Source organism: Anser cygnoides, chromosome 12 (assembly GCF_040182565.1).
Source record: "Anser cygnoides isolate HZ-2024a breed goose chromosome 12, Taihu_goose_T2T_genome, whole genome shotgun sequence".
NCBI lineage: Eukaryota > Metazoa > Chordata > Aves > Anseriformes > Anatidae > Anser > Anser cygnoides.
This window is the reverse complement of record NC_089884.1, coordinates 19,915,063-19,934,421: the sequence shown is the minus strand read 5'-3', so window position 1 is coordinate 19,934,421 and position 19,359 is coordinate 19,915,063. Positions and strand designations below refer to the sequence as shown.

Below are 19,359 nucleotides of genomic sequence, written 5' to 3'. Positions count from 1 at the left end.
CTGTTAATGATGTGTTACCACCAATTCAATAATCCTTTAACAGCCTTCTTCAGAGCTTCTGCTTTTAACATGAAATTCTTCCAACAGATACACATACAAATAGTACAATGACTCCTAAATTTCCCGTTTACTGTATCAAAGAAAGTACAAACAACTTTGGTAAACTTGTATACCTTGAAAATACATTATAGTTCAAGGAAAGCTTTTCAAGCTCTCATCAAATATCTTGAGTTTTACAGCAGAATAAGAAATATAAGCAAACCATAACAAATTTCCAGGTTTCTGCTACCACTGGATTATAACAAAGAAAATCACAGTTCTGCTGAAGCAAAGTATATATGCTCTGTAACAGAGCTGAGGGAAAATGTGGAATATAAAGCCTACAATGCCACAAGTCCAGAAAAAAATCAATGAAGAAACTGCAATACAGAGTGATATAAATGCCAGCGGATGTTTTTGAAGTAGAAAGGTAGAAAGTTATTGTTTATAAAAACATCTCGGGTGGAAGAATATATTTCTGTCCCCACTTCAGGATTATATTCAAGCTCTAATTTTATTTTACTTTACGGGCGGGGGGGATTTGCTTTCTTTCTGAAGAATCTTACTCTAGGGACCAACTCTCAGTCCCAAGATTAGCCATCTTGATTTCAGAAAAACTTCTTTGAGACAGCATTGGTCATGACTTTTACAAGAAACTTTCGAGGAAAAAAAAAGGAAAAAAAGAAAAACTTGCTGAAGTGCAGATACTACCACAGTGGAGACTGCCTGCATACAATGTTTGATTTTACATTGTTCATGGCTTAAAAACTGTGGGGTTTTTTTTTGTGTCTTTCATTACCTACACAGCGTATACTACAAAGCAGATAGAATCACAGAATCATTAAGGTTGGAGAAGACCTCTGAGATCATCTGGTCCAACCATCAAATGAAACATTAGGTAAAAATAAATCCATCAGAAAACTGTTCATAAGAAATACTATCAAATATAAAGCCATTGGGTTGAAATCCATCTTTGGTGAGCGCTTGGTTACCACTGTTTGATAGTTTCATGCCGGAATGCTTTAACTGCATTTAAAGCCCCTTTGTAGGCTCCTACTCTTCTCACTGGTGAGGGCTGTCCCCAAAGCAGTTTGGAAAGACTGAAAATGCATGATCCCAATGAATAAACCATTTTCTCACCATTGAAGAGCAGTAATCCTTTTTCAGAACATTAACTGAGCATGCTGAGAAGATGAATTTCTGTGGCATTACAACACACGCTGTACCATTTTCACCATAAACACAGATCTTCATTCACCACTGTTAACAACTTCAATAAAATTGAAAATGACTTAAAAAGGAAAACCTAGCTCAAAACAAAGCTACCCAGAAAAGTCTACCTTCAAATTTCATTAGCAAGTTTACATTAAGCTATTTATAAACTCATTATTCCCAACCTAAAGAGCAATTAAGAGATTGCACTACTGTGGCACTACTATGAGCCTCCAGGCACTTATGTACACATGGATATACAGCAGCAGTGCAAATATACCAGTGCAGTACAAATGCACTATATATTCGAAGTAGAACAATACATTTTGGAATTTAGCTGGGCAACAAAAGCCTTTTCAACCTTGAACCTAAGCAGGTAGGTAACAGGCATTAATCTGCAGTAGCAAAGCTAACACTGATTATAAAATGATACGCATCTGACTGTCATTTTATTTCTTATTACAGTCCCTGTTTAAAATTAACACCACCATACACCCCCAAAGCTAAATTACTTGAAGATCTTTCTCCTTGGCCTACTGTTGGATCTGATATTGCTATGCAGCATTATGTGATTCACCTGCTGCTTGGGACTGGCAGACATGGGGGCCAAGAGCCCATTTGCTCCTTATTCCCGCACCGAGCCCACAGCCTGCTCGCTTCATGTTTCCTGACAGTCTTGGCTTTATTCAACAAGAACTCCACATGCTTCTGAGCAAGAAGCTGACTTTGAATCTGGATATACAAAAGTTCAGAGAGATGTTACATGGCACTACAGAGGGGATGTGCAAGGACAGAAAGAGCACAGCTCTGGTATTTCAAAATCCAAAAGAATTAGTTTTCCCCTACATGCATAAAGGCTGCACCTGACTCCAAACATTTGCCAGGTACCACACAGCCAATCTGAGGTTCTTTAAGGGAAAATTTACTTTCAGTCAGACACCTAAGAAGAAAAGTATTTTCACCGTATCGGATGTTACTGGAAGGTGTATTTTGTTTTTCTCATTTCACAAAGCAATCCAGTATGTGTTGTTTATCAATCCAATTATGCCAAAAGCACCCTACAGTAAATCTGCAAAACAAGCTTTGAATACTGAATAAGCTAAAAATCAGCAGATCTGAACTTTTTTTTTTTAAGCCAAAACCTCAAAAACTGAAATTAAATCATCTTCTTATTACACAAATTGCCACAAGGTCTACATCTCCTTCTATTTTAAAGGGCCTGGGCAAGAAACTAGGTTGTTTAATTTGGTATTTTGTCTGAATATGATTTTTTTAAAAAAATATATACCTATAAAAAATTCTAAAACCTCCCATCTCATTTTATTAGTTTGCTGTTCCAATACTTAAATATGTATTAAGCATACTTTGCTTGTTATTTACTACAACAACATATAGCCAAATTGATTTACAATAAACCACTTCCTATCCTAATCCCCCAAACTTGGCAAAAACCCAGAACCAAGTCCAACTCTCCTCCTTCATGGATCGGTTTCAAGCTCGAGTAATGAAGTCATGCCTGATTTATACCAACAGACAGCTCTGAGCATGCAGAACAGTTGCATCAGTTTATCTAAAGACATTGTCAAATTAAGAAAAGCAGCTTCTGCAAACTCTCACGTTCTCTTATTCTTGCTCTGGTTCACACGAGCCTAATCCATTGGAATTAGTAATTTGTGTGTGATTTGTCCTATAAACAACAGAGAGCCATATAAAAAATCCATAGCTACTGCCATAAATAAACACAACTTTGTCAATTAGATGCTGCACTTGATCTAATTAAGAGAGCTTTATTTAATCGGGTGAAGTGCTGCAGTGCTTCCAGGACTTGAGCTGGCATCATCCTGCACCAGTTTTTCAGGGTTACTGTGCATGGCACAAAGGGGTGACAGCAGGATGGATTTGGGGGGCTGTGTGCTTCCCTCCCATCTTATTATTCCCCCCCCCAGCCTCTGCATCCACTCTTCACTTCTTCTGACAGTCACCTGGGGGGTTGCGAGCTGGTTCAGGTAACAAATTATGGCTGAAAATAACCTTCTCAAAAAAGAAGTTCTTTTGAGTTGTGCAGTTGCTGAAGGAGGCAGAGTGCATTAGCTGGGCTGGATGGAAAGAAAAATGACTCTAAGCTTTTTGGAAGCACAGTGCACTTCTCAGAAAACCAGATGCAGCGCAGCTCTCACTGCACAAGAAGCCTCTGTACGAGCTGTAGAATCTAGCCCTCTGTTTGCCTCGGGAGCTGAACAGCGATTCTGTCCTTTGGATGTATTAAACAAAAAATGGGGGGAGGAAAATAACAAAAAGGGCCTTAATGGCTTATATACAAAACACACTTTTATCCTGATCGGTTTGATTTCATATCACTGCATTTGATTTAAACAAGGTGATTTTTTCCATTCTCATCATGTGTCCTCTTCAGTCACAGATTTAATTAAGATTAGGAAAATGAAAAGGTACTGAGAATTAGTCAGATTTTTGAGACAACATCTGTAACAATTATTCATTCAGGACTAGCCGGAAAAGATTATACATATAATACATTTTGAGGAGACTAAATACATACCCTACAGTAATTTCTAATTTATGGAGTACAGTGTAATTTTGTGCTAGACAAGTGTCCAATGTGATTAATAATTCATTTTTGTAGAATCTTATAGGTCCCTCTTCTGGGCTTAGATTATGGAAGATGTAGGTCTGCAGAAGTCCTTGGATCAGCTGGCTAAGGCATCCTAAGACATAAACATAAAATACCTTTCACCTTTTTTCCTAATGGAAACTCTTAACCCCAGTTTAAGATCACCATTTACTCCTCATTAGATAAATTAATTAGAAAGAACAAAAAATGGCAAATGTTTGCAACAGTGCTCAATTAGGGCTGCAATAATTCCACATTATAATTCACTTTGATGTGGTTTTAAGTAAAGGGGGGGAAGACTCTGAACCGGTGATCATTCAGTAAAGTTGTCCTCGTTGATTTTTTCTTTCAGAGACAGGTTTGTGGCACAGCCTTTCCCTCCCCTGCAGGGAACCAGCATGCCAGTGCTGCCAGAATTGGTGCTCAGTTTGGGGGAGCTCAGGCAGGGAGAGGAATGGGCAGCAATGGGAAGTGGGAGCGAGGATCAAGGCAGATGCTGACTCTCACAGCGACATATCCACAACACGGAGCAGAACATATGTTCTAACTCAGTGGAGGAGCACACCAATAAACTTGGTAATAGCTTTGTTTCCTGTCTTGCAGCCCATAAGAAACAGCTCCTCTCCGCTTTCTCCCCCACAGGGAAGGATATGGCTTTTCCTGCAAAGTGCTAAACACTCTGAGGCCATTCCCACAAAGCCTCCAAAGCATGGAAGCAGCCTGTTCTATCTAGGCAGTCTCTAACCTAGTAGAAAGAAACTCACTTATATTCTCCCCATTTCCTATCACCTTTTCCAAGGCAATCACAACAGTGTCAGAGACCAGCTGCTGAGACAGATCCTTTAACCCCTGGCATTTCATATATTCTCCTGTGCTGCAAAGGAGTGTTGTGTCTAGCACATGGAAGTGAAAGCTACTTAACATAAGATCAAGCACAGCCATGAAAGAGGAACAGGAAAGCCACCACAAATTCATATTGAAAGGAGAAACTGAAGAAAAATGCACGGAAGACAAACCTAGGGCAGTGAAGAAGCCACAAGGCGTAGTGTTCTTGTGCAAACAGAGCCCCTTCTGCCACTGCCACAGGCCTTTCCTCTGATTTCAGCAGCACGTTCCAGGCTCCCACCAAGTTTTGCATGTGGCCGTGTGTGTTTGCTTGCCAGCAAGAGAGATTCTTAGTCATCCCGACGTCACTTGTACTGGAATAACATCACAGCATATCCCCTGGAGTATCGTGCTCCCACAGAGACTTCCATCTCTGTCTACAAGGAACTGTACCACTCGAAAGCAGCAGTCCTCTACTGCTTGGGTGAACGTGGCTACAAACAGACCAGCTGAAAAGGTCACTTAACTTGTTAAAATCCAACAAGGACAACTTTGGGGGTAAACTAACTGAAAGACTGAAGATTGAAAATTAAAATTCAACAGTCTATGAAGTTTAACGAGAATATAGTAATTAATTGTACTATCATCCTGTTGAAGGCCTAAGATAATGACAACTTATAAATAAGATTGAGTGGGTACACACATACATATAAAAACATGACAGAGAAGTGAAACACAAAGGTGAAAATAAAAATATAAATCTCCACAGCTTTTAAAAACACTTTCACAAAGATTTATTGCAAAATCTGTATCAATTATGCATCCAAATTACTCAGAAGCATGTTATTGTACAATGGTGCATCTTACTGCTATTTCCCTGCTCTGCTCTTCCTTCCATGCTCATAACTGAAGAGAACATAAAATGAATTAAAATTCACAGCACACGTTTGAGATACTGAGTAATCTGAGTTGCAAACCCACAAGTGAGTCATGAAAGATATCCCAAAACACTTGACAGCTGACTAAAAAAACCCTAACCTTCAGCCAACACAGATTTGTTAACATGGGTTTTTAAGCACAATGATACCACATGTGCATTACTAGCAGGTTAGAGACATTTAAATCCTTCTTAAAGTACCAAACTGAAATACCCGCAGGAAAAATTATTGTTTAATCAGAGCAGGATGCTTAGCCATACATTTAAATCACAAAAATCAAGGTCTCGCAGTAACATTTCATAAACAAATGGGAACTGCATTCAGCAAACTGCCATGTGGAGGAATGCTCGTGCACACTGTGAGCCAAACAGAGCAGGCCCCCTGCTCAGGTCAGCACCATGGTGTTCTCCTAGGAAAGAGCTGTTCGCACGAGTAATTTAAGCCTTCATACTCTCAACCTAGAATGCCCTGGAAGAATTTTCAAGACTTGAACTACAAGGCTTTGCAATCTTCATAGAGTAGGATAGAACAGTTCAGTTGGAAGGGACCTTCCTGTCCGACTTGAGGTCTAATCAAAAGTTAAAGCGTCTTATTGAGGGCATTGTGTAAATGCCTCTTGAGCAGTGACAGGCATGGGACATCAACCACCTCGCTAGGAAGCCTGTTCCCCTTTTTGACCACTCTCATGGTACAGACATTTTCCTGAACGTCCAGTCTGAGCCCCCCCGGCGCAGCTCAGTGCCGTTCCCGCATGCCCTGCCATCAGCATCTGGGTTTAATGCACCCCAAAATGCTATTTACCCTCCTGTCTGCCAGGGCACACTGCTGGCTCCTGCTGAGCTGCTGTCACCAGCACCTCCGGATCCCTCCCTGCTCAGTGCTCCCCAGCCACTCACCTCGGAGGCTGGGCCTGTGTCCGGCTTTGCTCTGTCCCACGTGCAGAACCCGGCCCCTTCATGCCATTGCTCACTGCCCAATGCCCCAATGTACCCAGACCCCTCCGCAAGGCCTCTCGATCTCCCCAGGGTCACCAGCACCTCCCAGTTTAGTGTCACCAGCAAACCTGCTGGGGATGAACTCCGCTCCTGCATCCAGATCATTGCTAAAAATGATTACTCAAAGAGAAATTTTCTCCTAACCTTGTATACAAGAATATTCCTTACTGTGAGTAAGGTCAGTAACATTTTCACAATGAGAAATTTCAAACTGAAAAATTACAAATCTTGTGTGGAGGAAATTATTTGGTATATTTTTCTCTGCAACATTCCTGTGAGGCACGACAGGGTCACCCACCCTGTTTACAGATGGGAATGCAGGTCCAACACCAAATAAATAAATAAATAAATAAAAATCAGACAGTCCTTTAAATTAGAGGGAAAAACTTGGATACTTTTGAGAACTGCATTAGTGTCCGTCCATACCGTAATATCCCTAAATATCTTCTCTATTTGGAACATAAGTAATAGCTCCCTTGTCTCCCAGGAAGCCAGCAGCTGAGCAAGGAGCCTGGGTCATTTCTTCAAATGAAGACGCTGCTCCAAGGCAATAGCCTCCATCTTGACAAACAGCAAAAAGCAGGTCCATCAAGCAGCAAATCAAATCTGGAGCCTTAAGGATTGTAACAAAACTACGTGCCCTGTGGCTGCAGGGCAGAATTGAATTCATAACACGTGTTGAATAGTAAATTAACAGAAAAAATATTTTGGATTATCTTTTTTTTAAAAAACTGTTCCATCCTTCCCCCCCCAAGAATATTACAAATACAAATTGTAAATATTAAGTATATTTTCACTTCAACTTAATCTACTAACTAAACAGTCTGAAGACATGTTAATGGGTAAGAAATGTTTATTCTAGGGTTCACAAGTAACAGCTCTATTAGACTGCATCCTACACAAAAACAAGCCTCTGTATCCTTGGGAAGATTATTTCTCTGTACTGTAGTGCTATGTAGTGCTAAATCCCCCACAGCTATGTTAATAAATACACTGCTGTTAATACTGCAGAAAAGTGTTACACCTTCAGATATTAAAATGTGCCAGTTTGGTAAGATAACAGGGGTTCTGCACTCTCCAGAGGGGAGAGAAAAGTAAACATTAAATTTAGACAAGAAATGGAAACATCCAAAAAAATCTGAACAGAAGAGCAATTTTTATGAGCAGATGGATGAACAAAAGTAAAGGAACAAGCAGGGACTGCAGATACCTGAGGCTGTCTTCTGAGTAACCTTAGGAGCCTTTCAGATTTCTACTGCAACTGGAAATATAATTAGAGAAAGTGATTCACAAACATTTAGGTGAGTTAAGAGCCAAGACTGATGTTCACAGACTTCTCTGTTTGCTTCTCATGCACATTTGCCTGACAATTTGTTTGCAGTGAACAGTTCGATCTGGTGTAGTATTTTGTACACAGAAGGAAACAGATTACGAGAGTAAAGTGACAGGCAGTTCAATAAAGACACTAATCAAGAGGAGACAAGTTCATCAGTGGGCATATTTATTATTTATTTATTTTTTAAAACATTTTCGCGATGTAATTCATACCTCCTCTTGAAGGGACAGATCCTGAGCTTGCTGAAAACTCCAATTAAGTAAGCAGAGATGCATCTGTGAGATTCGTCTCTTGTTCAGCATTTTGACCCACAATTTTTTCCAAGCTCCCATGTTGCTCAGTAATCTCACAGAGCTAAGGAGGCTGACAGATCCCAATTTGCCACCTGACACCAACTTATCAGCACTGAACAAAACAGGCCAAACAAGTAGCTGTACACTGCTTAGCTTATACCAGCACCTCTGAAACTTATCTCCTACATCTATCCTGAATAATATTGCCTTATAACCAGACAGACCTCTTAGGCAGGGTACTGGAAATTTATTTTTGTAATGATGGAGCCAGAGACTACAGATACATTGCTCCCTCCCCCCCAAAAGGACTCTTCGATATTTGGAGAATTAATACGATGTTGAGCATCAGAGTCAATGAGAAAGTCACACAACAGCAAATTCCTCAACAGGTCTGTATTTCTGTTTCTGTTTCAGCTTTTAATCTCTTAGGAATCCCCTCCTCAATTCTCCTGGACAGGTCACGTCCACTTTGCTTCCAGATGAAATTGCTGTGATTATTTCTGGGCAGCACACACCACCAAGCTCCTGTTCTTCACTGCGCCTTCCTCTATGCAGCCACGTTCTCAGCTGGCTGCAAGCAGCTCTCCAAAGCCTTTCCCAGGCTGGAGCATGTACACTGTGCCCTGCCAGCTCCCAGCAGTCCCCAGGTACAACAGCAGAGAACTCACGGGAGCGAATGAAGCACCAAGTGAAGCTTAACAGCCAACAGATTATTTGCCCATTTCATTTTCCTTTTAGTCATTGTCACAAACTCATATGGGACTTACTCACTGCTCTGAGTTCAAACTGGTTCTTGGTCAAGTTCTACGAAATCATCTCTTGCTTGCAAACTTTATATGCCAACACCATGTTTTTTGAATTAGTAACAAAATAAATGCCACTTCATTTTGCAGTGATCATCTTTACTATTCATCTGCTTTCATTGCAGAAGTTCTTTCTGCAGCATACTGCTGCGAAGATGCCCTTTTTTAAGGCTTTGTGACCACACGTTCTTGTCCAGTAGAAACAACTTTTCTCAAGTTTTCCACACCTCTCCTTCTGTACACAATATTTTACACACCCAGCCTACAGTTTCAGAGGAAATACTTCTCTGTATTCCACTTAAATGGAATATTTGGTCATCCTCTGAGCAAGTCCTTTGATGCATCTTTAGCTTATATTTTGGCTAAAGGCCCAGATTCAGAGCAAAGCCTTACAGGCTTATCGTAGCAAAAGCAACAGGAAAATAGAAAGTGTTCAGTGCAAGTAACAGCCCACGCAGCTGGGTATGGGTACCATGGTCTATTTACTACTTCCATGGAAGTTTCAGAAACAGCTCTCCCAGGGCAGACCAGAAACAGGCGGCTGTTACCACGCCTCCATGATGGAGGCAGCCAAGGTTACGGACTGAAGCAAGTAAGTTTTTACTAGCCTCCATTAACAAATGTTGTGTTCTAGCTCAACATTTATTGTAATATTTAATACTTTAAAAGACGCTTAATATCATATTTGTAACATATTTACTAAACCTATAAAGGAGAGGCCAACAGAATATTAATAAGAAAAAGGTGTATCACTAATAGGTACAGGAGATGGGGGACACGGCACGTGAAACAATGAGGCACGTCACACAAAGGGCGACAGCATTAGGGAATAAAGGCTTCGGTCCCTGGCCAGCTGTATAGCCATGCACATGATTTTGCTAAAAAAGCAGGACTCTCCAAATTCTGAACAACATGTCTATCCAAAAAGAAAACAAATAAATAAATAAATAAAGGCATGTTTTTACAGCATTGTGTATACTAGAGAGGAAAAATGGGACAGAGCTATTAAAAGCTTCCTTGGAACCACTGTAAATAACCACTTTCACTTCTGGCTTCAAGTTTCTCTAGCTCTGCTATCAAAAAGTGATATATCTTGTTTCATTTTTCACATTATCTGAAAATAGGTTATTCCCACTAGCATTGCTCTAAGAAACATTTGTCACAGTTGTAAGAGGACGTAGCCTGGCTAATTTCTGGATTCAGAAACCAAGATGAATAGCCTCTCTCACCCTGCAAACACCCCTCAACATCAGTCAAGCCCTTTCTTTCAAATTGAAACAGTATTTTGAAATATGACAGGTACCTCCTCCCTGTTTTTCTATTCATAGTCTGATGTTACATGTTTAGGATGAAATGTGCCACTGAATTTTCTACTACTGATGATGTAAATATGTAGAAAAGTAACTAAAGTAACTAGTATTGTAAAGCATTGAAGCAAGGAGATGGGGGAAATACTAAAACACAGCAGCACCTGGTCAGAATATTCAACTTATAAATTTATCCAAATAATAAATGCTTAGAAATGGTTGTTGACTACAAATGCTACTTGATTAAATCCCCTTCTCCTTTTTAGTTGATTCACTTCCCATATTCTTAGGCCTGTCTTGTGTTCTTAGACTGCCAACTTGTTTTAAGAACAGTGCCTTTCCCAAATGTTACTGGGTCTCCTTTCAGCTGGAGTCCCCTACGTATATCACACACTGGTGAAAAAAAGACATTATATGTAAGATACAAATAAATTAAGGCGAGAAGGACAGACGGGCTTGGAGACCTTACAGCTAACAAAAAATCCTGCTAAGCAGTGTTTTTAAAAAGCTGAAAAATGCTTAGTAATTCGCTAATCTGCTGAGTGCCAAGCCTTCCTTCAGCACTGAGAAACTGAAAACTGGATAGTAAGAAGTGATTAAAATAAGCCTTTCTAAGGCTCAACCTACTACTAATTGGTCACGACCATCCTGCAGAACTTCATTTGTGACACCACTAGAACAGAAATTATAATGCTAGTTTAATAACCTGAAAGAACTTTGCTACTAAAAGAGTGAATCATTTCTTTAATATTAAACAGTACATTTACTCTGTAAATGATGAACCGGTATTTCAGCAGAATGCACAGTGTTAGCCAGCCAAGACTTTTCCTTATTAAAAAAGAACAGAAATCAGTGTGAGCTGAATTCCAGTCCTTTCTCCTACAAAGCTCTCTTTGAGGTCAATGGAAAATTTGGCTATTAAAGGATGCTGAACTCTGATCTCTGGAATCACATAGCACAAATCATATTTGGTTTTGAAAATAACCTCCCCTCCTAGGTCTGGGAAGATTTCAAAACTGGAGAAACAGGAAATCCTTTTTTCTCTTATTCTCTCCTTAAGTTCACAACATCTGAAAGGTTACAACTTAGAATAGGGTGGCAGGTCAGCTCAGCTTCCTCATTTGCTAGCCTTTATTGTTTATCACCTACTCATTTCTTTTAGTATGTATGAGAAGTAACAAAGACCATGAATCTATTTAATCTAGAGAGAACGAAGCAGCATTTATCATTAGGCACATCAAGCACAGTAAAAAGGAATACTGTCAATATGTTTAATGTGCTTTTCCAAACTAGAGTGGCTGTTGGTAATGATGAACAAGGAGAGAATGCAAACTGAACACCTTGCTTTTATCATTCAGGCAATGTCTAAAACTAATGGGAGCAAAGCTCAAAGGAAGCAACCAAATAAACAAAAAACAAAACCAACACACACACTGCTATGGTGGTGGTATTGACAGAGATCTAGTGGTCGGTATTCACACAAAATTATATTTTTTCTGCTATGTTTCAGTACAGGGTGAACCCAATATCACAGATTGTCACCTGTATGTTGGAAGGCAGAACCTGGCTGACAAACTTTCAAACATTCCAGACAACTGTATCTCACTATATCTGCAGTGCCCAGTACAATAATAAATCTAGGAATGATGCCATTGAGACAGGCTGTCCGCAGCTCCTGTAGCTGACAGCAAGACCAGTTCGCTTCTGCAGCAACCTCAGCCACATCTTCCCATTACTTCTTCATCAGTTTTTCCACTGTCAGCACCCTCACGGATAGCCTCAAGGACACAATTACATACTGCTCAATACACCGAGAGCAAGAGTAAACATAGACATGACTCCGATGGCATTTTACAAGATAAAGATCTCATGCATTGAGTAAATCCCACTGACCTCAATAAAACCTATTTTAGGAGGCTTGGAGGAGGCTCAAATGATTTTTAAACAGAAAGGAACAGCAGCTGAAGCTGAGGAGCTGGGCTAGGAGATTTTGGGAAAAAGGTATGTCTCAGAAGAAAAGCAATATCGACAAGTTTAAGAATGATCCATCACTCAGCATGTGATTCTGCCATGGCGTTGAACATACATTGAAGCTGCTGAACATACTTACTGGGCTTTCGTAGGACTCTAAATTCAAATTTCATTCTTATGAATAGCACATTCAAAACCATTCCTTTGAAACTCCAGTTATGCTTTCTGATTTCCTCTGCCTACTGATTTTCTACATCTATGAAAACAGCAGAATCAATAACAGTATTGCATAGCTACTAATCTTTACCTGACCACAACAATATTCAGACAACTGTATATTCTTTGCTCAGAAACATTAAACTTACCTCAGATCAAACAGACACTCTATTTTCACATTCAACTCATGTCTTGGGTCTTTTTTTTTCTGCCCATATCTTTTAGTTTTAAGTCAGTCCCTCACTTCATAGCTTTAATTTTATAGTTTTGGAAAACTTTCCTGTGGTCTCAAACTAACTACTTCCATTCAGCTCAAAATAATACCTTTTACTTAACTTGATATGATAGAGCAATTTAACAACTCGTTCTCTTCAAACAGTTAGTTATAGATGATTAATCTTAGTCCTATTAGGTCTGAAGAGTCCCTGAGCTCACAAGTCTATCCTTTCTAGACACCTAAACTAGGATTGGGAATACATGAAATAAATGCCTGAAATGAGATAAAGGCTGCCCAGAACACTTTATACTTCAGTCAAATTTGAGTAGCTCGCTTTTGGGTTAGAGAAAGATTAAGTACAGACAAAGTCACAGTGGTCTCGTGTCTTGCCTGGAAATCCCTTCTGAGCGATCAGATTGGGACTGGCAGTGCTGGCGTGAAATGTCAGTCACGTTAGAGCAAAATAATGGACATGCCTTGTGCCCATGTGCTTTTTTCCATAGGTCTCCACTCATGGAGCTGTGATTTCCCTGAGGCTCCCATTTTCCAGTCTGCTCTGGTAAACATGCCTGTCCTGGAGAAAGAACTGCTTCCTTGCAAGCTACTTATAGTATTTTATGGGACTTCCTTGCAGGACAATAAAAAAAAAATTTACAGGGGAAAATGGATTTTACCAACTGGTAATGATAACTAGCTGAAAGCAGCCTTCTGTTTGTACTCATTCTTATTTGAGCTTGAAAAAAATAATCACAAAACAAAAAATACTCACACTCAGAGCAGCTCTAATTGTATTTTGCAGCTTTAGGAGACTACACAAACTGATAGTAACATGGGAGCCTAGAAAAATGCAATCTATTAATATTTAAAACAACCCAAATCTCAGCCTTTTAAAACAGCAGTGTGAAACATATTTTAAAACCATCCTACAACAGTGGTAGCTCAGAGTTTGGTCATTTCTTGCATGTTGTTTGCTGCAGTACAAGTTGCTCATTTCTGTAAAAGCACTGTCTGGCAAGCTAACCCCATTGCACCAGACCTCGGACCCAAGCTGTAGTAAAGCCCTGTCCACACAATCCCTTTGTGCTGTCTTCGGTTCTTAGGGCCCTCCTGCAGAACAGCATCCTGGGCCTTAGGGACTGCCAGGCATGTATAATGTTCCAGCGTTACTCTCACTTTGTCCCAAGCTAAGTCACTGTAAGCTGTCTTCTCTAAGGCTTTCCCTCGCATCCATCTCCCGTCTCTGCCAGGAACTCTGCTAGATGAAACTTCCTCCACAATCCATCACTAATGCTTCAAGAGATCACCAAAGGTTAGGGCTCATGATCTAAAAACATTTTCTTCTACAGAAATACAGGTGCTGCAGTGTTAGGGACAAGCCTGAACTGTAGCCTACACAGTAATGTACAACACGACAGCCTTGCCCAGGAGACTACACAACTCTGATTTCTTACACCCTTGTTATTTTGACAGGGCCCCTGTGTGGGGCTGCCAGCTCATCTGAGCTGCAGAATGGCTTTGCAGTATGTACAAAGGGAGACCAAATGAATGCAAAAAACTTTTTCACTCTTAAGGTAAGGGAGGAAGTGAATCTGCCTCTTCAAATATGGAGTATTTTACAGAGTAGCAAGTCTCCGACTTGCTTTGTCCTGCTTCCTCCAGTGATTCTCTGCAAAGATATTACTCTCTTGCATCTCAACGCATAGCTGTAATTTTACTTCACAGATGTAAAAAGCTCCCATGTTCTGTTAGATAGAATGGTCCACCAGAGGTGACCATCAGTGCCTCTCTTTCTTTCTTGAATATCATTTTGTCCTCAAAAACCCACTGCTCTCACATTAGGGAATTCCTTTAGAAAATAGAATAGACTCAGCCTTGGTTCCGTTCCCTTGACAGGAATATTGTACCAATTGCCTTTCCTCAGATACCTACATTTGATCTTGACACATTAAGACCAGCACGCATGGACGGCATCAATTCTGTCCCATTCAGGGCACTCCACTGCACATGCAGCCCTGACAGAAGGACAGAGAGCAGCTGAGCCACAGGACACAGTGCTTGCCGACTTACCCACAGGCAGAACTTTGCAAGAAGAGGACAGCCTTCGCTGCAAGCATTGACAAAAATTCAAAAGTAAATTATTTTTCAAGATGCATTCATGACCTTTACTTCTTCCTCCATATGACCATTTGAGACCTTGAGCAAAAATACTTCGAAAAAACAAACTTTAAACTAAAATATTCCCTAAATGTCAACGTCTTACAATAGCAACACTTAGAATTCATTGGGGAAAATTATTGCATAGAAAATACCAGGAAGATACACAAATGTGGTATCATGTGACTTATGTTCTCTACACAATGTTTTGAGGAATGACAATGGAATGAATAGTGAGAATAACTTTTTTTTTTTCCTGGAAGAAAAGTATAAATAATTTTAGATAAATCTTGTGTTGTTTTTTTTTTTCCTTCTGCATCTGACAGCATTTGACCTGACTGCATCTTGCAGATGCTGAAGATGAAAAGCTGTTTCTTTCCATGAACAAGAAAACATAGACTTGTCTTTTAAATTGGAATAATATGTGATAATATAGGTGTATATATATATGAAATAAAGTTAGCTTAAGACTCCAATTCCTTCCTGAGAGCACAGGAAAACACTCTCAGAAAATGTAGTATGCACATTATCAAAGCAGATTAGCCAGGACAGAATTTAGGGTATTGTCCATATTATTTCCTTACACAAGGCCATCTAGGTCAAAATGAAGGTCCTGCTCTCTATAGTTTTATATGATGATGAGCTGACTGGCTTTCTCTTAAGTAGGGACCTGAGTTCTTACTTGTTAAAGTGTGTGTGTCCCTGTACTGCCTCAGAGTGAAAAGCTTGTTTTAGCAATTTGCATCTTGCAGCACACTGCAGTATGGAAAACATGCTCCTGTTTTCATCCTCAGTGGGGAAGGAATTTTTTTTCTTTCAAAATGCTTGCGTAACCTATTTTCTTTTTAAATAGTATTGAATCATCCCAAGGTTTGACAACAGCTGAAAGGTTTAAGGGTGAGATTGAGGTTTAACAGCAGGTGTGTAGCCCATTTTTATGTTTTCAGCAGTAACATTTTAAGTACTGTGCTATACAACCACTACATTGCTTTCCTTATTGCCACCTGATACGGACACTTTAACAGCAGCAAGGAGGGATGAATGCTACAGCAACAGCAAGCCACAGAGAAGGTATCACTTGTGGCTCTTCCTCCAAGATCTTTTCAAACCCCTAGCTGGGCACCAAGTTCACTCTCACTCATTTGCACAAGTCTTCCAACATTTCTGAATCGCCTACATTCAACATAGGCAGAACACACCTCAAATAACATATATTATCATCTATGTTTTTTTGCACTACCCAAACTGTGGGGGGAAAAAAAATCAAAAACTTGGGGGAAAAAAGCAGCAAAATCTTTCATAGTCAATGCTTTCCTCTTCAAATTGTTTAATTGCAATTATGTCAATAAACCAATACCTTGCATTCATGGTCTCCAAGTCAGCTGGGAGATCTGCTGATGTGTCCAACTGGATCTCAACTGCATCACCTATATGAACATAAGAGAAATAGATTGGTTTATTTTGGGTATTTCAGAAGATATTCAACAGCATGCTCTGCTTGCTGGCAGGGAAGTTTTACCTGCTGCAAACTCTCATAGCCATTGGTAGCTAGCTACAGCACTGCAAAGTGCTGAGTACCAAGGACTGGATGCCCAGCTGCGCTGCCTTGTGCACCTGTACACTTCCTTGTGAAATTCACAATATATGCAATTTAAAGCCTAAGCGTTGAATACTGAATACAGTTTAAAATTATACTACTTATATATGATATAAATACATTAACTCAGTCAGCCTGAGTATAAACAACTCTTTCAAACAAATAGTTCTATGTTGCAAAAAGCACTGCCCAGCTAAAGTAATTTATCCATTTGTTGATCCTTATTTTAAACATTGAGCCCTAATTCTGGGGATTCGTGCTTGCCGTCATTTCCTACTCCTTCAGCTACTCCTATAAAGATTATTTTATTGACAACATGAGCAAGGAATAACCTTCACTTTAATAACCACTTTCAACTATAAAAAACGTGCATCTTATGTCTCAGGTAACAACTTTTTTTCTGTATTGTATGTAGTGAAGTCTCGATTACAGGTTAGGAGAAGCGCAGGAGAGCCACCCAAGTGGTTCCGCACAAGACTGGCACAGTACCAACAGCATTGGGGCTTTTGCTGAGCAGAAGTATCCACGCGATTTTGGTACTTCAGAAATTATTACATTTATGTTAACTTCAATTATATGTTAAACGTATAAAAATTCATATTAGGTAACCTAACAGAAAAGAAAGGAAGTATTGCTGTGCTGCACAAGGCACGTTAGACTTTGTTCTGCATAACGTTTATTTGCATGTCTAATTACATATGGAAATAAATTCTGTTGGAGTCACTGACACGCTACATGGATTAGTTGTTCAAGGAACTAGACTTACACTAAGATCAAGAAGAAGGAGACTTAAACGGGTGTATTCGAAACTCAAAAGCTTTAAACTCTTTGTCAAGAATGATTTGGGTGTTTAGGAACCTGACTTTGGAAACCTATTTGCCTCCCACCACCTACCAAGATAAGCTGTTTTTTAAAATAGAACTCTGTCAGTTGATGTTTTTGACAATGCTACTCTCAGACTCCCTTCAGTGTCTTATCCCTCTTTGTCCTTTTAGAAATTTCACAACCTTATAACCCAAGGAAAGAACAGAGACTTTGGCAATTGATAAGATATTCACGAAACATTATGACAACAATGTATAAAACCAACTAACTACCCCAGGATTGTCAGGCAAGTAGCCTATAAATCATGCAGGCATCTTGCTGCATCTGTTCAACAGACATGAAAAGTAATATATTGCTCAAAGAATAGTTAGCAAAAATTAGGACTGCAAAAGTAAAGGCATTATTTTCACTGCCAGTGATTTAAATATAAGTTACATCATTTTAGACTAAAGATCAATTAATCTGAGATCTTATCTAGGAAAAAAAAAAGTTTGTCAGCAGGATCATAAAGGCACATCTGCTTTGCTGAATATTCCTGCCTTCACCAGCAACTAAACACCTGCAGAACGTAGAGCTCCAAACGGAAGCTCCTCATTTCTTTGGCTGCTGAATATTACTTGTAAGTCGCTTCCAAAGTAACCTCCCCAGGTACGTTTACACCTTGCGGCAACTCTCCCATGTACAGGATGCTATTTGCTTCCTAAAAATGACTGGTCAGACTTTAAAATCCATCTTTTCACAGGACCTGTTGATGCTAGCCAAAGCTGCCAGCAGTTCCAAATTGTCCTAGCTCAAACAAGTGTCACTGTCCTCACTGGGTGTGGGGCCAGCATACAGGAGAGGCTGGCAGTCCTTGCCACCTCACATTATTCATCCGAGAGCAGGTAGCGCATACCTGAAGTCTAAACAGGCAACAAGAAACAGGCCTCTGCTGACAACTCTATAAACAGGCTTTCAGTCTCCCATTCCTTAGAAACATTAAGATCTAATAAAGCATACTTGCAAATACTGATGAAATAATGAAAGAGAAAATGTTAAAAGAGCTTCTTGAACAGCTACCACATTATCACCTGCCATATAAAACCACTCAGTCAGCAATGGAAAAAAACGTAAATATGCTCCAGTCAGGATTCAGTGTCAGTGAAGAAAACAAGGCAGGATAGGTATATATTAAAAAGAAAACACATTACAGTTGAGTGGACTACAGATTTTGTGACCTCTAACTTTTATGTTATAAATAACAGAACCCAATAATGTACTACATGGTTAGTTAAAAATACACTGTCCACAATGAACAAAAACCAACAACATGCTACAGCCTATTAAATGAAATGATGATTCTGAATTGTAATTGCTTTATAGACCACTGAATTAGAAAGTGGAGAGAAAAGACTTATCACAGATGATATTTGAGATCATTAGTAAAATTTAATAATTAACGAGTTTTATCTCTGAAGGCTAAGGCTATTTATTTATATACACTTTGTGTATACACACTTTTTTTTTCATACACTAAATTATTAAGAACAACCATCATCAGCCCCACTCCCACATAAGCCTGCTGGAAATACTTTATGTGCTCTTAACCACCTTAATGAGTTGAATGTAATCCTCTGGGGTCTCATTCAGAAAAGCATATGACTTCATCTTAGGTCCCACTGGGACAAACCCTCAGCTGATATACATCACATTTATGGAGCTTCAGCACCCACCTCAGTGGAACTCAAATACCTTCTCAGTAGGTTATTGAACAAGGTTATTAAAAATAAATTAAAAGAAACGTCCCTGAAGCTGTCATGTAGCATTGACAACACAGAAATGAATATTTGTAAGTCGAATTTCATTGTAATTATTTTTATGCAATATGAACTTTCAATGTTATATGTTAATGGTACTGTGCACCAAATAGTACAGAAGCAAAAATTTTCAGTCCAAGGTAACACAGCATTTCCTAAAATATCATTAATGATCCTTGTGGTTGTGCAGTCATTTAGTTGGTGAT

The 19,359-nt window shown here is 39.5% G+C and overlaps 1 protein-coding gene across 31 annotated transcripts in view; it reads right to left on the bottom strand.

Annotated features, from left to right (window-relative positions):
- LOC106039565 (uncharacterized) overlaps positions 1 to 19,359 on the bottom strand; it is a 506,901-nt gene that overhangs the window by 298,104 nt on the left and 189,438 nt on the right. For all 31 annotated transcript variants that reach the window (XR_010834540.1, XR_010834541.1, XR_010834547.1 and 28 more), the window contains one exon: positions 16,293 to 16,362. Coding sequence is in view for 13 of the 31 variants with exons in the window: in XM_067004428.1 (XP_066860529.1) it covers positions 16,293 to 16,362 (70 nt within the window). In the remaining 18 variants the exon portion in view is untranslated. The remainder of the gene's footprint in view (positions 1 to 16,292; positions 16,363 to 19,359) is intronic.